This window comes from Cynocephalus volans, chromosome 2 (genome assembly GCF_027409185.1).
Source record: "Cynocephalus volans isolate mCynVol1 chromosome 2, mCynVol1.pri, whole genome shotgun sequence".
Taxonomy (NCBI): domain Eukaryota; kingdom Metazoa; phylum Chordata; class Mammalia; order Dermoptera; family Cynocephalidae; genus Cynocephalus; species Cynocephalus volans.
This window is the reverse complement of record NC_084461.1, coordinates 44358373-44374904: the sequence shown is the minus strand read 5'-3', so window position 1 is coordinate 44374904 and position 16532 is coordinate 44358373. Positions and strand designations below refer to the sequence as shown.

The 16532-nt window shown below is 39.2% G+C and overlaps 1 protein-coding gene across 1 annotated transcript; it reads left to right on the top strand.

The window, feature by feature from the left end:
- The first annotated feature begins 646 nt into the window (after positions 1–646).
- On the top strand, positions 647–13395 carry MOCS2 (molybdenum cofactor synthesis 2). Its single transcript, XM_063086961.1, has 6 exons — positions 647–734; positions 1967–2111; positions 8252–8379; positions 8928–9078; positions 10098–10221; positions 12218–13395. The coding sequence occupies exons 2-6, from the start codon at positions 2014–2016 to the stop codon at positions 12284–12286; spliced, it is 570 nt and encodes a 189-aa protein (XP_062943031.1). The 5' UTR covers positions 647–734; positions 1967–2013; the 3' UTR covers positions 12287–13395.
- Positions 13396–16532: the final 3137 nt, after the last annotated feature.

Genomic DNA, 16532 nt, shown 5'->3' with positions numbered 1-16532 from the left:
TGATTATTTCTTGAGTGACAGGTGGGCTGTTTTACTCGGTACGACCCCTCAGCTACCAGGCTGATGGCAAAGGTTTGGCCTAGGACACGCCCGTTCATCCTGCATTTCAGATCCACCTGCCTGTATGTCAGGTTTTGTGTGTTGCATAACCTAATCCTCAGCGGCTTGGTCCAGTGTAATGCAGATGGGAACCAAAGGTCATTTGACAATTGTGAAAGACTCACCTTTCGCTAATTTTGTCATTTTATTCTATAATTCATTTCTTGACTCAGACATTTGTTCACTGCTTAAGTGTTTATTAAAGGCGCTATAATTTTATATCAATTGAAGACAGACTGAACATGTTTTCTAACAAGATATGCTGAGGATTTTAATCATATCACACTTAAGTCTCTAAAACTAAAAAGCATCTCGAAATTAGTCTGAATTGTGTTTAAAAAGTGAAAATTTCTCAAAATTTGAACTTGTAGATATACTGAAATTTTTTTATGGGCAATTTAATTTTCTCTAATAAAATTTGTCTTTGATTAAAGTCATACATTTGCAAAATGAGAAAACTCAGCGTGGATATTCAGCAAAGGTTATTATTAAAAGCATTTTCTCTATTTTCAGGTTGAAGTATTATATTTTGCAAAAAGTGCTGAAATAGCAGGAGTTCGTTCAGAGACCATTTCTGTGCCACAGGAAATAAAAGCATTGCAGCTGTGGAAAGAGATAGAAACGCGACATCCTGGGTAGTTAAAAATTTCTAGATTTTTAACTAGAATTAATTAACACTTAAAAAGAATACTTAGAATTAATTAACGTATAATTAACACTTAAATATTCTAAAAATGTGTAAATGATAAAGTAAAAAAAAAAGTTAAGTTTAATTTCCATGCTTAATGGCAAAAGGGTCGTTAGTTGTATTTTTCTGGAACTACTCCTGAAAACTTCAGTATTTCAAAATGTGCAATTCCTTAAGGACGGTTAAAGATATTTTACCTAAAAAACATGGTGATCTTGGATACTCTAAGAGGGATATTATTACTGGTATATCTTCTTTCATAATTTACAAAATACTGATAATGTATATTCTACACTTTTATAACATTAAATGAAATTGTTACAAAATCTGTTAAAAATGTGTGCTTTAAACTTTTTTGTCCTGCCCCCCTCTGTAGAGAACATAAAATAGAAATTTTTAATATTAAAAGAAAAATGAGCTGCAACAAACTTTAGATGCTGCCTAATTTGAGTTTTTACAATAGGTATTTGATTTTTTTCCACCCAAATCTTGAAAATCTGTAATTTTACTGCTGTCATTCCTAACTCAAGTCCTTTTTGGAACAAAATATAAAAGTGACTTATTTGAGGGTGTTCCAGGAATATTAATAGTGTAACTTAAGTCTGTATTGATGTTTAACCTGGAGGTCCTAGTGCTATGTGAAAGATACACCACAACATATGTTCAAAAGGAAACTACTCCTTCTTGATTTCATATATTTTAAATTGCTTTTAAAGTGCCTGATAATCAATGAAACATGGTGGGGCCTCTGTTTTACCTTACTGTTAACCTTTTACCTGCAGGGAGAGACCTGGTTTTGTGGGAAACTTCTAGCTGTACTTGGTGTCCTTCTATGTGTAGCTGGAAGGCCCCTGCTAAGGCCATGTACTGATTAGGAAATTTTTCTTTTCCTTTGGCTTGCCTTAAATGTTGCCTCCAGTCTAGTTTTTGTTTCTTCAGTTCCCCTAGACACATGACATCCAACAAAGAGTTGTTAGCAGTTTAATGTGTTATTTGCTATGAATAAGTGTGTTCTTCAGTGGTTATGTCTTTTCTCCACAGAGTATGATTTAACTTAATTAGTAACTTTGCAGGTGATACTTAATACAGTAATATTTATGTAATATCTTTAATTGCAGCTGAAGAGATTTGAGATCTATCACAGCTTTGATACTTCTAGTCATACTTTTTTCCCTATAGGTTGGCTGATGTTAGAAATCAGGTGATATTTGCTGTTCGTCAAGAATATGTGGAGCTTGGAGATCAGCTCCTCTTGCTTCAACCAGGAGACGAAATTGCCATTATCCCCCCCATTAGCGGAGGGTAGTGCTTTTGAGCCAACTGGGTATGTGAGATTTGTTGTTCTTAACCAGTCTTGTGAAAAAGGATTTTATAGATGATAACCTATATATGATTTACTGTTGTATATTCTTTGTAAGTCTGCACCTTTATTGGTGCACACAGACTTATGAATACCTGCCTACTATTTCTGCATCAACTCCATTGTAACCAGTTTGATATGTTCATTCTATTCATTTAACATGGTTTAATGAGATTTTACTATGTTTCATGCATAGTGCTAGGTAGTGGAGTATTGATAGCCATGTTTTGCAAGTGAGAAAACTGGAATTCAGAGAAGTTAACAAACTTGTCTTTGATCACATAGCTAATAAGTGGCAGAGCCAACACTTGAACTCATAGTATTGTATTCTGTATACTTTTTCACAAGTGTGTGTAATAATAGTAGATAATAGCTCTTCTGGGCACAGAGAAATGTAGAAAAATTGTACAGCTAGAAAGTCACAAGACCACTATCTGAAAAGAAGCTTACCATTGTCCAGGTATAAAAGAACAGCTTTATTATTATGGCTGTGTTGCAGGTGGCTCTGTGACCCGTGTCATCTTGCCCTCTTTCCAAGCAATTTAGGCCACATTTGAGTAGGCCTAATAATGTGTAAGATAATGTGTAAGAACATTCTTCAGTATAGTTTGGAAAGATTATGCTTCTCTTAAGTGCAGACAGACAAAACAAGGCTTAGTTTATTGTTAAATGAAGAATAAGTTGTAAGGTCGCCAAGGAAGGAGATGCCAGCCGGGCAAAGGAAAAGAAAAGATTTTATTAGCAAGCAGCAAGCGGACCTGCTGGGCTGAGTCAAAAAATGGTGTCAGTGCTGGGAGGCAGTTGCATGTCTTCTTTTGTAGGGTTAAGATAAACATCTGGCCTAAGGGAGGGAAATGGTTACAGTATTCCACTCTGGGTACAGCCTGTTGAGCCTACTCATGTAAATAGAAACTTATGGAAACAGAAATTTAGAGAAATGAAACTGAAGGACAGGAACTTTCTAAAAGTCAAGCTCTCAGTTCCAGGGACCTAACATAAGTAATGTAAAAATTAACAGTCATTACTGATTAAAAACCCACGGTAAGTTAGGAATGAAAGAAAACTTGCTTAATTTGATAAGATTTTTATCAAAAACCAAGAGTAAATATTATGCTTAATGGAAAAATTTTGGGTCCATTAAAGAAAGGAACAGACTAGGAGCCTGTTTACTTTTTTTACCCATTTTTTCACCCACTCTTCTGAAAGGCAATGTGACAAAAAATGAAGACTATTTCTATAAAGCAGTGTTGGGAAAATAGAATAGTTTGGTCAGGGCCTTTGTCTTGGGTCTGGTTGGGTGTGGTTTAGCACATCCATTGTAAGCAAATTGTGTGTATGCGTGTGTGGAGTTAGTGCACATGTGCGCCAATGTATCTTTTTAGTTTTGTTGCTATTGTGTTCTTGGGGGCGGGGGAGAGAGAGAGAGTAGTTTTAGTGAAGCAGGCGGGCGGGCGTCAGCCTCAGGCATCTGCTCTGCACAGCCATGCCTTCCAACCTATGGCTCCAGGGATCTTTTGGCCGGTTACCTAGCTCATAGACCTGTGTGAAGAGGTCTGGTGACCCAGCCTGGCATGTGTGGGGTCTGGTGACGCAGCCTGGCATGTGAAGGGTTTGTGACCCAGTCTGTGAATGGGCTTGAGGAGTCTGGGAGCTCTAGACCCAGCCTTAGCTTGACAGTCAGCCCAGTCAGTGCAGGATTGCCAGCAGGTAAAAGAGCCCAACAACTGGCATGGTCCAGTAGCTTTACAATTGGCATCACAAACAGTATTAAGAGCTAGACAGTTGGCACTGTGAGCAGGATTCTAGACATTAGCTTATCAGTAGCTCCACATTTGGTGTAGTCGGCAGGATTCTGAGCAGGTACAGGAGCTGAAAGCCCTTGGAAGAAGGAGGAAATATGGCTACTTGTGAATATGCTCTGCCCTATAGCCACCTTCCTGTTGACCGGGATCTGGTTGCTGCACACTGTACTTCAAGGCAGCATAGACCGGGTACTACAATGCAGAACCCCTTGGGAGGGGGATGAAATATGGATGTCCTTGAGTATGTGGTGCCTGGTGGCCACTTTTCTGCTGACCAGAGCCTGGCTGCTGATCACTGTGCTGCAAACTGATTGAGGTTTGCGGCAGAAAGCAGAGTTGTTGGAAGTACAGATAAATGTCTTGGAGGACGACGTGCAGCGACTGGCCACTCCTGCCTCTCACATCAGGGAAGATGACCAATCCAGTGGTGAGTTGGGGAAAACTGTGCATCTCCAGGCATGACCTCTTGTGCACGAGAAATTGAGACAGTAAAGCAGCAGAAACAGGAAGAGCCACTGGCTGCAACAGCTATGAGACCTAGGGGTGGATGGTGTAATGTGCTCTAGAGACTATGTCGTAAATGCATGTTGTGTTTGTCTGAAGGTAAATGGCTTGAAGGGTGCCACTTAAACCCAATGGCTGGCCATGTGCCATAAAACCTGAGAAAAGAGTGCCACATGCAGATGAGCAGATGACCCAAGGATGGGTGCCCCTGCAGAATTTCTAGTATGTTTTCATCTGGTGAAAAGGTGGGAAAGTTAGTCTCTGTTACTACGTGCCTGTCTCTGAGGCAGTGGCTGCAGAATGGCCGTGGATGTGCACAGGGGCAGGGCAGCCACTCCTTGATGGACTGGGCAAATGCAGCTGTTTGAACTGTGTGGGTGATTGCTGCAAAACTCCCTGAGACTGAGTGAGTAGCTGGTGTAAGCCAAGCTGATTGAAGTAATTCAAAAGCCAGAACGTAAGGAGAGCCAGAGAAAAATGCAAGGGTGAAGCAGATAAACTGGTTGCTAAGGACATTATCTTGGTGGTGAGGCAGCCAGATGCTAAGAACCAGGACAATGAGAGAAAAATGACCTAAAGGCCTTTGAGAAGTCTGGAAAGGTACCCCACCCATCACAGGCCCTGAGAGCATTTGAGAAGTTTGGGAGAGTGCCCCTCCCATCCTGGAAGGACTGAGTTGTCCCAGAAGACAGACCTGAGGTGTCATTGCCCTTGGCAAACTGCTCCCTGCATCCCATCCACTCTGGCTGGAGCAATCCTGCCTCAGCACCTCCGAAGAGCAAAAGCCAAAAACCTTGGTGGCATTCACATTGTGTTAAGTTTGCAGGCCAGCAGTGTGTGAGAGCAGTGGAGGCATGGCAGCCTCCACCTAGAGTTTGGAAGATATATGAAAAAAATGGGGCACTCGGGTGGAGACCTGCTGTAGGGGTGGATCCGCTGTGGAGGTCATCTACAGAGCAGTGTGGAGCAGAAAAGTGGGGTTGGAGCCCCCACAGAGAACCCCCACTGAGGAAATGTCTAGTGGAGCCAGGATGGCAGGACTGCCACCAGGAGCCCAGAAATGTGGGGTTGCTGGCAGTGTGCAGTGCCAGCTTAGAAAAGCTGCAGGCACCAGGGCAGCTCAATGGGCTGCACTTGGTGGAGCTGTAGGAGCAAGGTTGCCCAATGCTTTAGGGGCCCAGGTGCCCCAATGTGCTTAATGTTTGTGCTGTTTGGGTTTCGGATTTGTTTGGGGCCTGTTTTTCCTTTCTATTCCTCCCTTCTGGAATGGGAATATGTACCCAATGTCTGTCCCACTGTATCTTGGAAGTAGATAAACTTGTTTTTGACTATTTACAGGTTCACGACTGGAAGGAGTTTTGCTGTTGGTCTCATATGAGACTTTGGACTTTTAAGTTGGTGCTGCAACAAGCTAAAGACTTTTGGGACTGGGATGGAATGTGTAATATGTAAATGTAAGGGTCATTTGTCCTCGCTAAGGGAACATCACGGAAGGTCCTGATGTTGTGAGGCTGCATGGAAAAGGAACCAGAATACCCAATTGAGAATTTAAAAGGGGGTCTTTATTGGCTAGCTGGCGACTGTCCCTCCAAGAAAGTCTTAGAAGAGAGCAGCCTTGACTTGAAGTTTATAGGGTTTTTTAAATGGCACATTTTTACATTAGTCACACAGTTAAAATTATCAAATAGTCACACACTTATAGTTAGCATATAGTCACACATACACACATACCCTCCTGGCATGAGAAGGGAGTTTGGGGAGGCCTAGCGCAAGCCGATAACAGAAGCTGAAACAAGCCAGTTAATCGCTCAGGGGCAGCTTGGGTGGGGACCAGCAAAGAAAATTCAAACTTCTCTAAGTGCCAGCTAATATTTAGCTTTTAACTTCTATTAAGGAGGCTAAAGAGCTGAGGGGGATTTTTAAACGATAACATTTTTTAAGCAATTCAAACACTATTTAAACTCAGTCAGTCTACCTTGTCACACAGCAAGCTGTTTCACAGAAGCGAATTGCGTATGTTATGAAAGTAGGGGTCACCCTATATCACTGAACGCATAGATTGTACTGTGAGGACCCTGAAGGGGTGGATAGACATTAGGCATAGCCTAGCAGTAGTGCCACAGGCAGATTGCCCAGCATATTGGCATTTAGGGATCTTTCTCAGGGCTACAATGTGGAAATAGTAGAAGAATTCCTTGTTAGATATGTATCTCAGTTTTATTTGGAAACTGTGGTAACAAGATCACCATGATTTTAGTAGGTTCTAAAATACTGTTTTGTAGAGTTTGGAATTTATTCAGAAAACAATGGGCTGCCATTAAAGGGGTGTGTTTGTTAGTGATGATTACAGCTGTTCTTTGGAAAGATAAGAAAGATTATTCAACAACATTGTTTATTTGACTGTATTTGACAGGATTGGGATTGTGTAATTTTATAACCTACCAGCTAGGTTTTAGTAGTCTTGTAGAATCAAAAGTTGTGGGAAATCAGTATGGTTTGAAGCTCATTGACCAGTGTGGATTACCTGTGTCTTATTGCAAGAAATAAAAGTGGTAGAAGCTCAGGTGGCATGTACAGTTGGTGAAAAATCCTGGAATCCAGTGGTATATGAATGATTGTGCTTCTCTTTTCAGTAGTTGGAAGGAGACAGGGGAAAGAACACTGGATTTATTAAAATTCCTTGGTTGGAATTTCAGTCCTTAAGTTCTCTGAACCTTCTTTCTCTAATCTTTCGATTCAGATGAAACCTCACAGAATTTGTAATTAATTATACTCCTCAGGGCCTGCGAGGTCCTATCTGCCTGTCTAACTCTGTCCATCCTGTTCTCTCCCTTGTTCTCTGGGCTCAGGCCTTCTGCCGCCAGTAGGTTCTGGAGCACATCATGCTCTTTCTGGCCCCAGAGGCTTTGCATTTGCCACTTCCTGGGGGGGGGGGGGCTGGGGGACTGTCCCCCTGTTTCTTTACATGTCTGCCTTCTTATCTATCAAGTGTCCACTTTTAACATTTCCTCTTGAAAGAGATCCTTGTGATTCCCTTATCTCAAATAGGCCGTTCCCCAGTGTTCTGTCTCTGAACCAGTTTACTTCCATAATTATCTCTATTTGTAATTCTTATTTATTGCTTTGCTTCTCTCCTTTGAATACAAGCACCCTGAGGACAGGAGCCTGTGCTTTTGTTCCCCAGTCTATATCTAGAGCCTGGCATTAGTCTCTGGCCCTTAGTAAGTATGTAATCATGGCCCGTAGAAAGTAATAATGTTTTGATGAATTAAATGAGAAATGCATGGCAAAGGACTTTGCAGGACACCTGGTGAACAGATGTGCAGTTTATTCCCTTATTTTCTCAATTACTTAGCTGGGGTTGTGCCACCTTGTGAAAGGAGCCCAGTTCCTATAGAATCACCATCACTTGGCTCTTCCTCTCTCCTTTTTGGATAAAGGAATAAGCAGTTCTAGGTGTGGTGCTTGGTAACATAGTGGTTAGAAGTGATGTGTGTGTAGACGAAGGTGGTGATATCTCAATTATACTATGATGAGAGGTATGAGTAGCAATTACAGAATTTGGAATAAATTGACCTATGAGATATATTGTATTCTAACGATCATGTTAATGGTGAATTCCTTTTTTTATTATGCCTGATTCATTTGCTAAAATTTTACACTTGCTTATTTTTTATTCAGATTAAGTCATGCCTTTTAACACACCTAGTGTAGAAAAAATATAAATTGAAACAGCCTATAAGTTGAGTGTTTTGGCCCTCCTACTTGTGTTAAGGTTAATTAATATCTCATTTCTAGGAAAGATATGGATGAAGTTGAAGAGAAATCTAAAGATATAATAAAATTCACTGCTGAGAAACTTTCAGTAGATGAAGTCTCACAATTGGTGATTTCTCCACTCTGTGGTGCAACATCCCTGTTTGTAGGTGAGTTGTAATTTTCGCAGACAACAGTAATTAGCAAGTGCTTCCCATGTTCAGTGTTAATAGAGGATTTTAAGATGCTGAGTAATAAACCAAGATTACCCATGGTGGTGGTTAGAAATTTTTTTAGTTCTTATTTTAGTAACCTTCAAACTAATCTATATTAAATAACAAGCCATAAAAAAAAAAGTGGGATAAAAGTCATTGTTAGGAGAGAATTCTGTATTTTCCAAATATTGAAGGAAAAATACTTGATGATAATCCTGGGAACATAAATATTTTCCTTCTAAGTATGAAATGCTAACCATTAGAAAAGGAATAATAGCCTGGTTTTCATATGAGCCTTTTCAGTAAACTTAGTGTTATTTTCTTTGTCATCTTTGTAATAATTAAAATATGTTTTCCTAATCAAGTTTTGTTTTTATACAGTTTTGAAATAATTTCTAGACAAATTGGCATTCTGCTTATTACTCAAAAATAATTCTTTTTTATTCTATTTTATTTAAGTAGGGAAAAAACTTAATTCTTTTTTTTTATGCTTTTTTCTTTAGGGACTACGAGAAATAACTTTGAAGGGAAAAAAGTCATTAGCCTAGAATATGAAGCTTATCTACCAATGGCAGAAAATGAAGTCAGAAAAATTTGTAGTGACATTAGGCAGAAATGGCCCGTCAAACACATAGCAGTGTTCCATAGACTTGGGTATGATTTCCTTTATCAGTTTAAAAGTTAACTATAGTTGTTTTTCATCTCTGTACTAATTCTGATTCTGGAATCTTTCTTAGGAGTTCTGTTTTACAGTGAGAGGAAGGTTTGTGTATTCTAGTTGTGGAGGACAGTAGAGAGGGCTCCCAGTACCTTTAATAGCTGCTTGTGTGGTTTGACATTGTGTAAACACAGCTCTCCATTGCCACTGGTGCTCTTAACAAAGTGCAAATGTGCCAAGACTTTTAGGCCCTGGGCCTGAGGGCCTGTGCTAAGGTGTGCTAATAAAGTCCTTGAGGCCTGTTGGAAGATGTTTGGTGGTTTGGACTCACTATTTGACAGTTCATTATTAATTTTTTTTTACGTAAATGTGTTTGAAAGTCATTAAAGCAGTTTGCTTTTTTGTACCACTATTAGAGTAGATTTCTGGGCTGTAAGAAGCAGCCAGCGATTGAGTCTACATCTATCATATTCTATTAGTTATTATTTTATTATTAATAACTATAATTTTATCAATAACCAGTAATTCTATTAATAGATGTTATCAGTCTACTAATCAATGTTATTAATATATTAGATGTAAGCCATTAATTAATGTTATAAATATTAATATTAATATCTTATTAATATTGCTGTTTATTATTTTAAGTTCTATGTTATATTTATCATGCGATAACTTTGTATCTCTAGGCATTATGTAGCACTGTGTCTTGTTTGTTTGAATCAGATGTTTGCTGAATGAATGAAAGGACCCTTTCTTCTTGGTTCCCATCAAACAAGTTTAGTGGATAAATGCTAACAAATCAGCTACAACATCAGCCTCAGCATTTCTTCTGCTGAATGCAGTCGGGATGAATTACTTTTTCCAACAAAATCGGATGTTTAAATAAAATAGAACTATAGTATAGTTCTAGGAATATGTAACTGGATTTTTTTTCTTTTCATGTGTCTAGCAGATCCTTTAACGTGTAGCTTCAGAGGTGATAGTTATTTTTTTTTTCTTCATCTTATTAAAGCTTGGTTCCAGTGTCAGAAGCAAGCATAATCATTGCTGTGTCCTCAGCCCACAGGGCTGCATCCCTCGAAGCTGTGAACTATGCCATTGATACTTTAAAAGCCAACGTGCCCATATGGAAAAAGGTAAGTTAAGAAAATATCTCACTGTGCCATGGGGGCATGATTTTTCTCAGGAATTCTTAGATAAAGAGTGGGGAGTAAGAGTACATACAGAATTTGTAATTGTAGGCCTTACCTAACTATAGAATCTTATTTTCTTTATTTTTGAAATAGGACATTTATGTAATATGCCCTTTCCAGATGTTTGTTAAGCATGAAAAATACATGCCCCAAAGAATGCATGGCACAGGGAAGGTCTCAACAAGCAGTAACAGCCTTCCTAGTCTGGACTGTTCCAGTGGTTCATATATGAAGTCATTTCCCTTGGATTAAAATTCCCTTGAATTAGAGGATTTTTCTTTTGAAGAGTAGGAATAATGCTGAGTAATTTAGGCAAGGACTAAAATAGAAATTCCCCAAGGCAAAAGAGCCTTTTCCTAGAGCTCCTTCTTTTTAGAAAAAAAAGGGGGTGGGGGGTAAGATATTGCTGCTGATTAAAAAGTGCATAGTGAGTGGATTTAACAACATAGATAGGACATTCTGGCTTGTTTTCTATCAATAAGTTAAACCAATCAACAAGAGCAAGTATTTCTCTGGTTAAATAGAGTATTCTGGAGGGATGAAAAGGGTCAACTCCCTAATTTCTTCCGTAGACTAGTGACATTAGCAGTGGGATTATTCTGTAGTTGCAAACGTGTGTCATTATGCTTCAGAGTCTAGAATTACCCACAGCATTGTGGCTGATAGCAAAGCTGAGGAATTAATGAACAGCTCAGTAGATCAGAAGACAAGAGCAGAGGGCCAGGGCTTTTAAATGGTGAGTCTCCTCTCTTTCCCAGGAGCCTACTGCCTCAGTCAGTGGTAGACATAAGCAAATGGGACTCTGAACTGGGGCCTGGGAAATTTAGTGACCGTATTTTTCTGAATAAAAACTAAAACCCATTGTTAGGAGGGAATACTTTGGAATTAGAGGATGGGATATGTGAAAGGAAACTTAGTGAAGCTCAAATATATGGCTGCTTTGCTGCGAACAAGGCTGCCACCGTTTTGATAGAACATGAGGCAGGCCCCGGAAGAGAGAAGGAGGAAGAACCTTCCCAAATGAGCGTCAAGCCTGGGCGGCAGGGGTTGCTTTCTTCACCAGGAAGGAAAGAATGCACAGTCAGCTGACAGAAAGCAGAAGACGGGATAGCCCCTGAAAATAAGAGGAGGGGGCAGGAGTTGGGGCATATTCTTGTTTTCATGCTTTGAGGACTAGCTGAGCTTTCTCTTTGCTTTTCTCTGTCTGTAGAGGGTTGGGGCAAGTGCAGGTTACTGAGGACAGTTGGATTTAGATTCCTCTTCCTGCAGAAATGGAGTCTTTGACTAGAGAGTGAGATGAGAAAGTGATACATTCTTCTTCCCCCTCCTTTTCACAAATTATCTAAATTCTATTCTGGTTCTATTCCTAGCCTATGCTTTGAGATTGTCTGTGATAAAAGGAAGGGGGTGACAGGTAGGTAGGGTGCACATTGTACTTAACGGAGCAGTTCACACCTGAGTGCAGCTCAAACCTGTTTAAGAACTTCTGTGGGTGGTCACTTAATTTCACAGTTAGTGGAAATACCCTGTCTGGCTCTGGAAAAACATATTTAGAAATGTTGAAGTGGTATGTGTGTTTGGAGAGAAAAAATGTTTAAAACTAAATAAATACCTTCTATTTTTCCCTACATAACCTTGCCCATAGTGTTTCTTGACATGGCCCCAAATGGAGTTAATTGTTTAGTCCCTTCTGTGGTTGGTCACACCTTGTCTTGTTGTAGCTCCCTGTCATTTCTGCAATTGTATTGGGAGTCCTTAAGTGTAGGGAACATGTCTATTTATTTTTCTGCTCTCAGTGCCTTGTGCAAATGTTTATCAGATTGTTAAAAGCAGAGCAGGTTGAAATGTGATATTCATTTGTCTGATTCATTCAAATGTATTCTATTTTTATTTATTAAAATGATATGTTTTGAACACGTGTTATGGTTCTGTTTTTTAGGAAATGTATGAAGAGTCATCATCATCTTGGAAAAGAAACAAAGAATGCTTTTGGGCAACCAGTGATTAATCATAAATGTTTAGAGCACTAAATCTTAAATTTGGTAAACTTTTATTGTTAATCACATTTTGCTTTTTCTTCTCAACTAATTAAGATAGAATAGTTTACTGAAGTACACTCTCTTATGTTATACCAGTGGGACAAAAGGGAGAAAAAGAAAGCAAAATAAATGGGTATGTGGGATGAGGGTTATTTAGCAGCTAGAGATAGAGAAAAAGGGCTTTAGGGAGGAAATGAGATAATTTATAGGTGGGGAAACATGTCTGTGATAGACTTATCCTTTCATGACATTTCTAACTGTAGCTCAGCTGACACTGAGGTATGGCCCCTCCTCTCTGACTTTAACTGTCTCAGAGAGAGCATTCTCCACCCCATCCCCCAGTCCAATGATAGCATTGTCATCAGGGATGCATTCTAGAAATGTTGGCAGAATTGGAAAGTATAAAAAGTCATCAACCGCGCCAGCACCTTGGGGCCCGCCCGGTGACCTGAGGCATGGAGCCAGGGACCAGACACACCCCACAACCAGGCACACTGCCAACGCCAAGTAGTATGCCAAAAACATCACATCCATGTGGGTGGCCCACCACAGCCACCACAATAACCGTGGCTACCGTGAAAGGGGGCTGGATGCCACAACCACCATGCAGCTGGTCTGCCAACCACTGGAGTGCATTGACACAAGGAGAGTCATCAGCAGAGATAAAGAAAAGAAGAGGATGTCTCTCTCCACAAAGCCCATTTCAGACTGACAGAAGAAGCATCTGCTCCATGAAAATATTGGGGGACCTGATCACATCTCTCAGCATTGGACAGATCATCTAGGCAACAAATCAACAGAGTAACCAATATTCTTTCAGAAGGAGAGGAGAAATCTAGGTTAATTGTGGCAGGGGAGAGATTGGACAAGGGGCATAAAAAATAATTATGATTTGTAACAAAATATATGCTAGTAATATTGATTTGATCAACATATCTCAATGTTGAACCCTAAAAATATGTATAATCAATTTTGATTCAATGAATTAAAAAAAGTCACCTGACAATTGTGATATTATATATTTTTAGAACTTATGTATATTTTAAAAACTAAGTAAACCCGATTGAAAGTTTTAAAACAGTAGTTTCCTGTTTTTTTAAATTCAGAGATAATACCTAAAATATTTCATATTATGGAGATTTTTAGTATTTCAGAATCTACAATTTTACCATAATACTTTTTTGTAGTTTATTAGTTATTAATATTGTATTAATATATAAGCCAGCATAAAATTGTTCTAAAACTTACTAGCAACAAGCTAATTTATGTTAAAATGTTAGTTGATGTTTAAAATTTGACCCACAACCATTTATGGAAATTACATCAAGGAAATCAATATAAGGAAAATTAAACGGTTATTTATTGAAGCATTTTGAGATAGTTTTCTTTTGGGTTACTTATGCAACATTATCCTTAGTGAAATCATTAATAAACAGTTAAATTTTTTGCAATACCAAACAGTGATCCGGTTTTTGACTGGCCAACCTATATATTGATAGATTTGAGTATATAACTCCCATATAGTTTCGGTGTTTTTAAAAAATTTTTCCAGGTTTATTGAGGTATACTTAAAAATTGTATATGTTTAAGGTATTCAGTGTGATGTTTTGATACACACATATGCTGTGACATGATTACCACAATCCAACTAATTAACATACCTATCACCTCATATAGTACCTTTTTTTGTGTATGGTGTGAATATTTAAGATCTGTCTTAGCAAATTTCACATATACACATGTAATTCTTAAAGGAATAAAATATTGGTGTAATTTTGGCAACTAGCATCATCACAAAATTTGCATTATGCTTGTTAAGAACAAAAACTGCTTTCAGACACTTAGATTGAAAGTTTTTTCCTTGTTTCTGCAACATAAAAACCTAGTAATCCTATTTGTTGCATCGAGTGAAAACTTTTTTTTATCAAAGGAACTCATTTATTCAACAAATATTTAGTGAATGCCTGTCCTGTGCCAGGCATCCACCTAGTGATCATTATCTACCACCTTTAAATACCATGGGGAAAATTCTGCATCCTCTCTTTGCTTGGGATCTACAGGACAGCTACATCAGCTTTAGGAAATCTCCTGGCTACTTGGTGCCTACTCCTTGGCTACTCTAGAGACATTGGGCCTGAATGATACTGGGAAAGCAGACAAAACCTCCACATACTTCCCTTACCGAGTCAGGGTTGCCCATCTGGTCTCAGCCTTACCCCCTCAATTCAGCCCATCAAACTTCAGCCCATCCCCATCAGAGAACAGGGGCTGGGTGCTGGACAGAGTCAATTGCATTATATCCGAAAGCATGTTATCATAGGGTCACTGGGCCACTGTAGATATTCCTAGGATTTTGCACCTATGTGTTAATGTGATGTTTATCTCTGATGTTATATATGTTAATATGAGGGATATGTGGATTTCAATATTTTTCTACTCATACCTCTTTGGAAGATTTTTATTGAGAGTAATTATGTTTTTAAAGAACATAGAATACTCTTGAAACACATTTTTAAAGAATCATGCCTTCATTAAGTAGGCTTTATTCTAAGTTTGGAACCAAGACTTATGCTTTTAAAGTCTCAAATTTAGAAGTTAAAGAATTAATCTGGGGCATGTAGGAACTGGGATGGAATGTCCTTAAATGCCTTTGGTGCATTACACTGGACTTAAATAGGGTCTTCATTGATCCTTACTTAGGAGTGGCAGAGTTAATTGGTGGTTGAGGTATTAAAGGGCTAGTATCACTCTGACATGTAGCCTTTCTATCTCTGTGACTTGGCTGCTCAAGTAATTAGAATAACCTAAAAAAAAAAAAAGCCTTTAAGCATATTGCCTGCAGGGTTTCAAGGTCACTTTGCAGCTGTGACTTTGTGTGATCACTAGGTAAGTTCACTTAGGAAGTAGGAAATTAAACTTACTTGTTTCAAGTATTTTTGAACAGGTAGCAAAATGAAAAGGGATTTATAATCTTTGAGTGAAAGTAACAGTGGATGTTCAATGAGTGAAGTATTTTGTTGTTATTTTGTCCTTTGGATGTGATGGATGTGATTTTTAGAGTCACAATATATTTTTCAGTATTTTTTGAGAAACAGTGATTAAGAAGCCAGTAGTTTGAGTCTTGGTCTCAGACCCCTGAATGAACCTATTGGAGAATTAGCAAACAGATCCCTGGATATATCCTGAATCCAACCACTTCTTCCTTACTCAACTGCCACTTCCAGAGTCAGCTTTCCATTCATTACTCCTGGACTGCTGATGGTCTCTCTCCTGCCACACTTCCTTCTGCTTATATCATTTCATTGTTCCACTCAGAAACTTCTGATAGCTCATCACATCCTAGGACCTCAAAGTCCTCACTCACCATGGCCTGCAATCCCACATGATGGGGCCCCTGCCTGCCTCCCACCTCCCATCTTGCTGTAGGCTGCTGCTCTGCTGTGGCTGGTATGTGACAGGCTTATCCCCACCTTACAGGGCCCTTACCTGTCCTTTCTAGGTTCCTCTTCCTCCAGATATTCCCATAGTCTACGTCCTCATTTTATTTCAGTTTTTGTTTAAATGTTACCTCTTCAGAGAGCCTTCTATGATTACCCTATTTATTTATTTATTTATTTATTTAATTTATTTATTTGTCTTTTTCGTGACCGGCACTCAGCCAGTGGGCACACCGGCCATTTCTATATAGGATCCGAACCGCGGCGGGAGCGTCGCTGCACTCCCAGCGCCGCACTCTCCCGAGTGCGCCACGGGGTCGGGCCTGATTACCCTATTTAAAACTGGAACCCTGCCCCCTTAATCTGCTTTGTATTTTGTTGTGGTACTGAATAGTACTTGATGTACTACATCTAGACGTTTATTGCCTTCACTACATGTAAACTTCATGATATCAGAGACTTTGTCGCCACAGTGCCTAACCAGTACATGAGCTTATAGTATGCACTCAAATACGTATTTGCTGAATGAATACCAGTGCTCTTGAAGTTAAGTATCGTGTCCCAAATTAAACACACCTGACACGTGTAGCACTTATAGATGAGAAAAAATATCTTGCTAAACGAATGAGTGGGTACTGCAACTTTACTCCTCCAGTACCTTCCACACTCTCATCCTATGACATCTTACAGTTACTGAGCACTTAGCAGGTTTAAAGATCTCTTAAACTGGTAGTGAGCTGTTTGATGTAGTTAAGTAGATCATCCAGCAGAGGGCGGT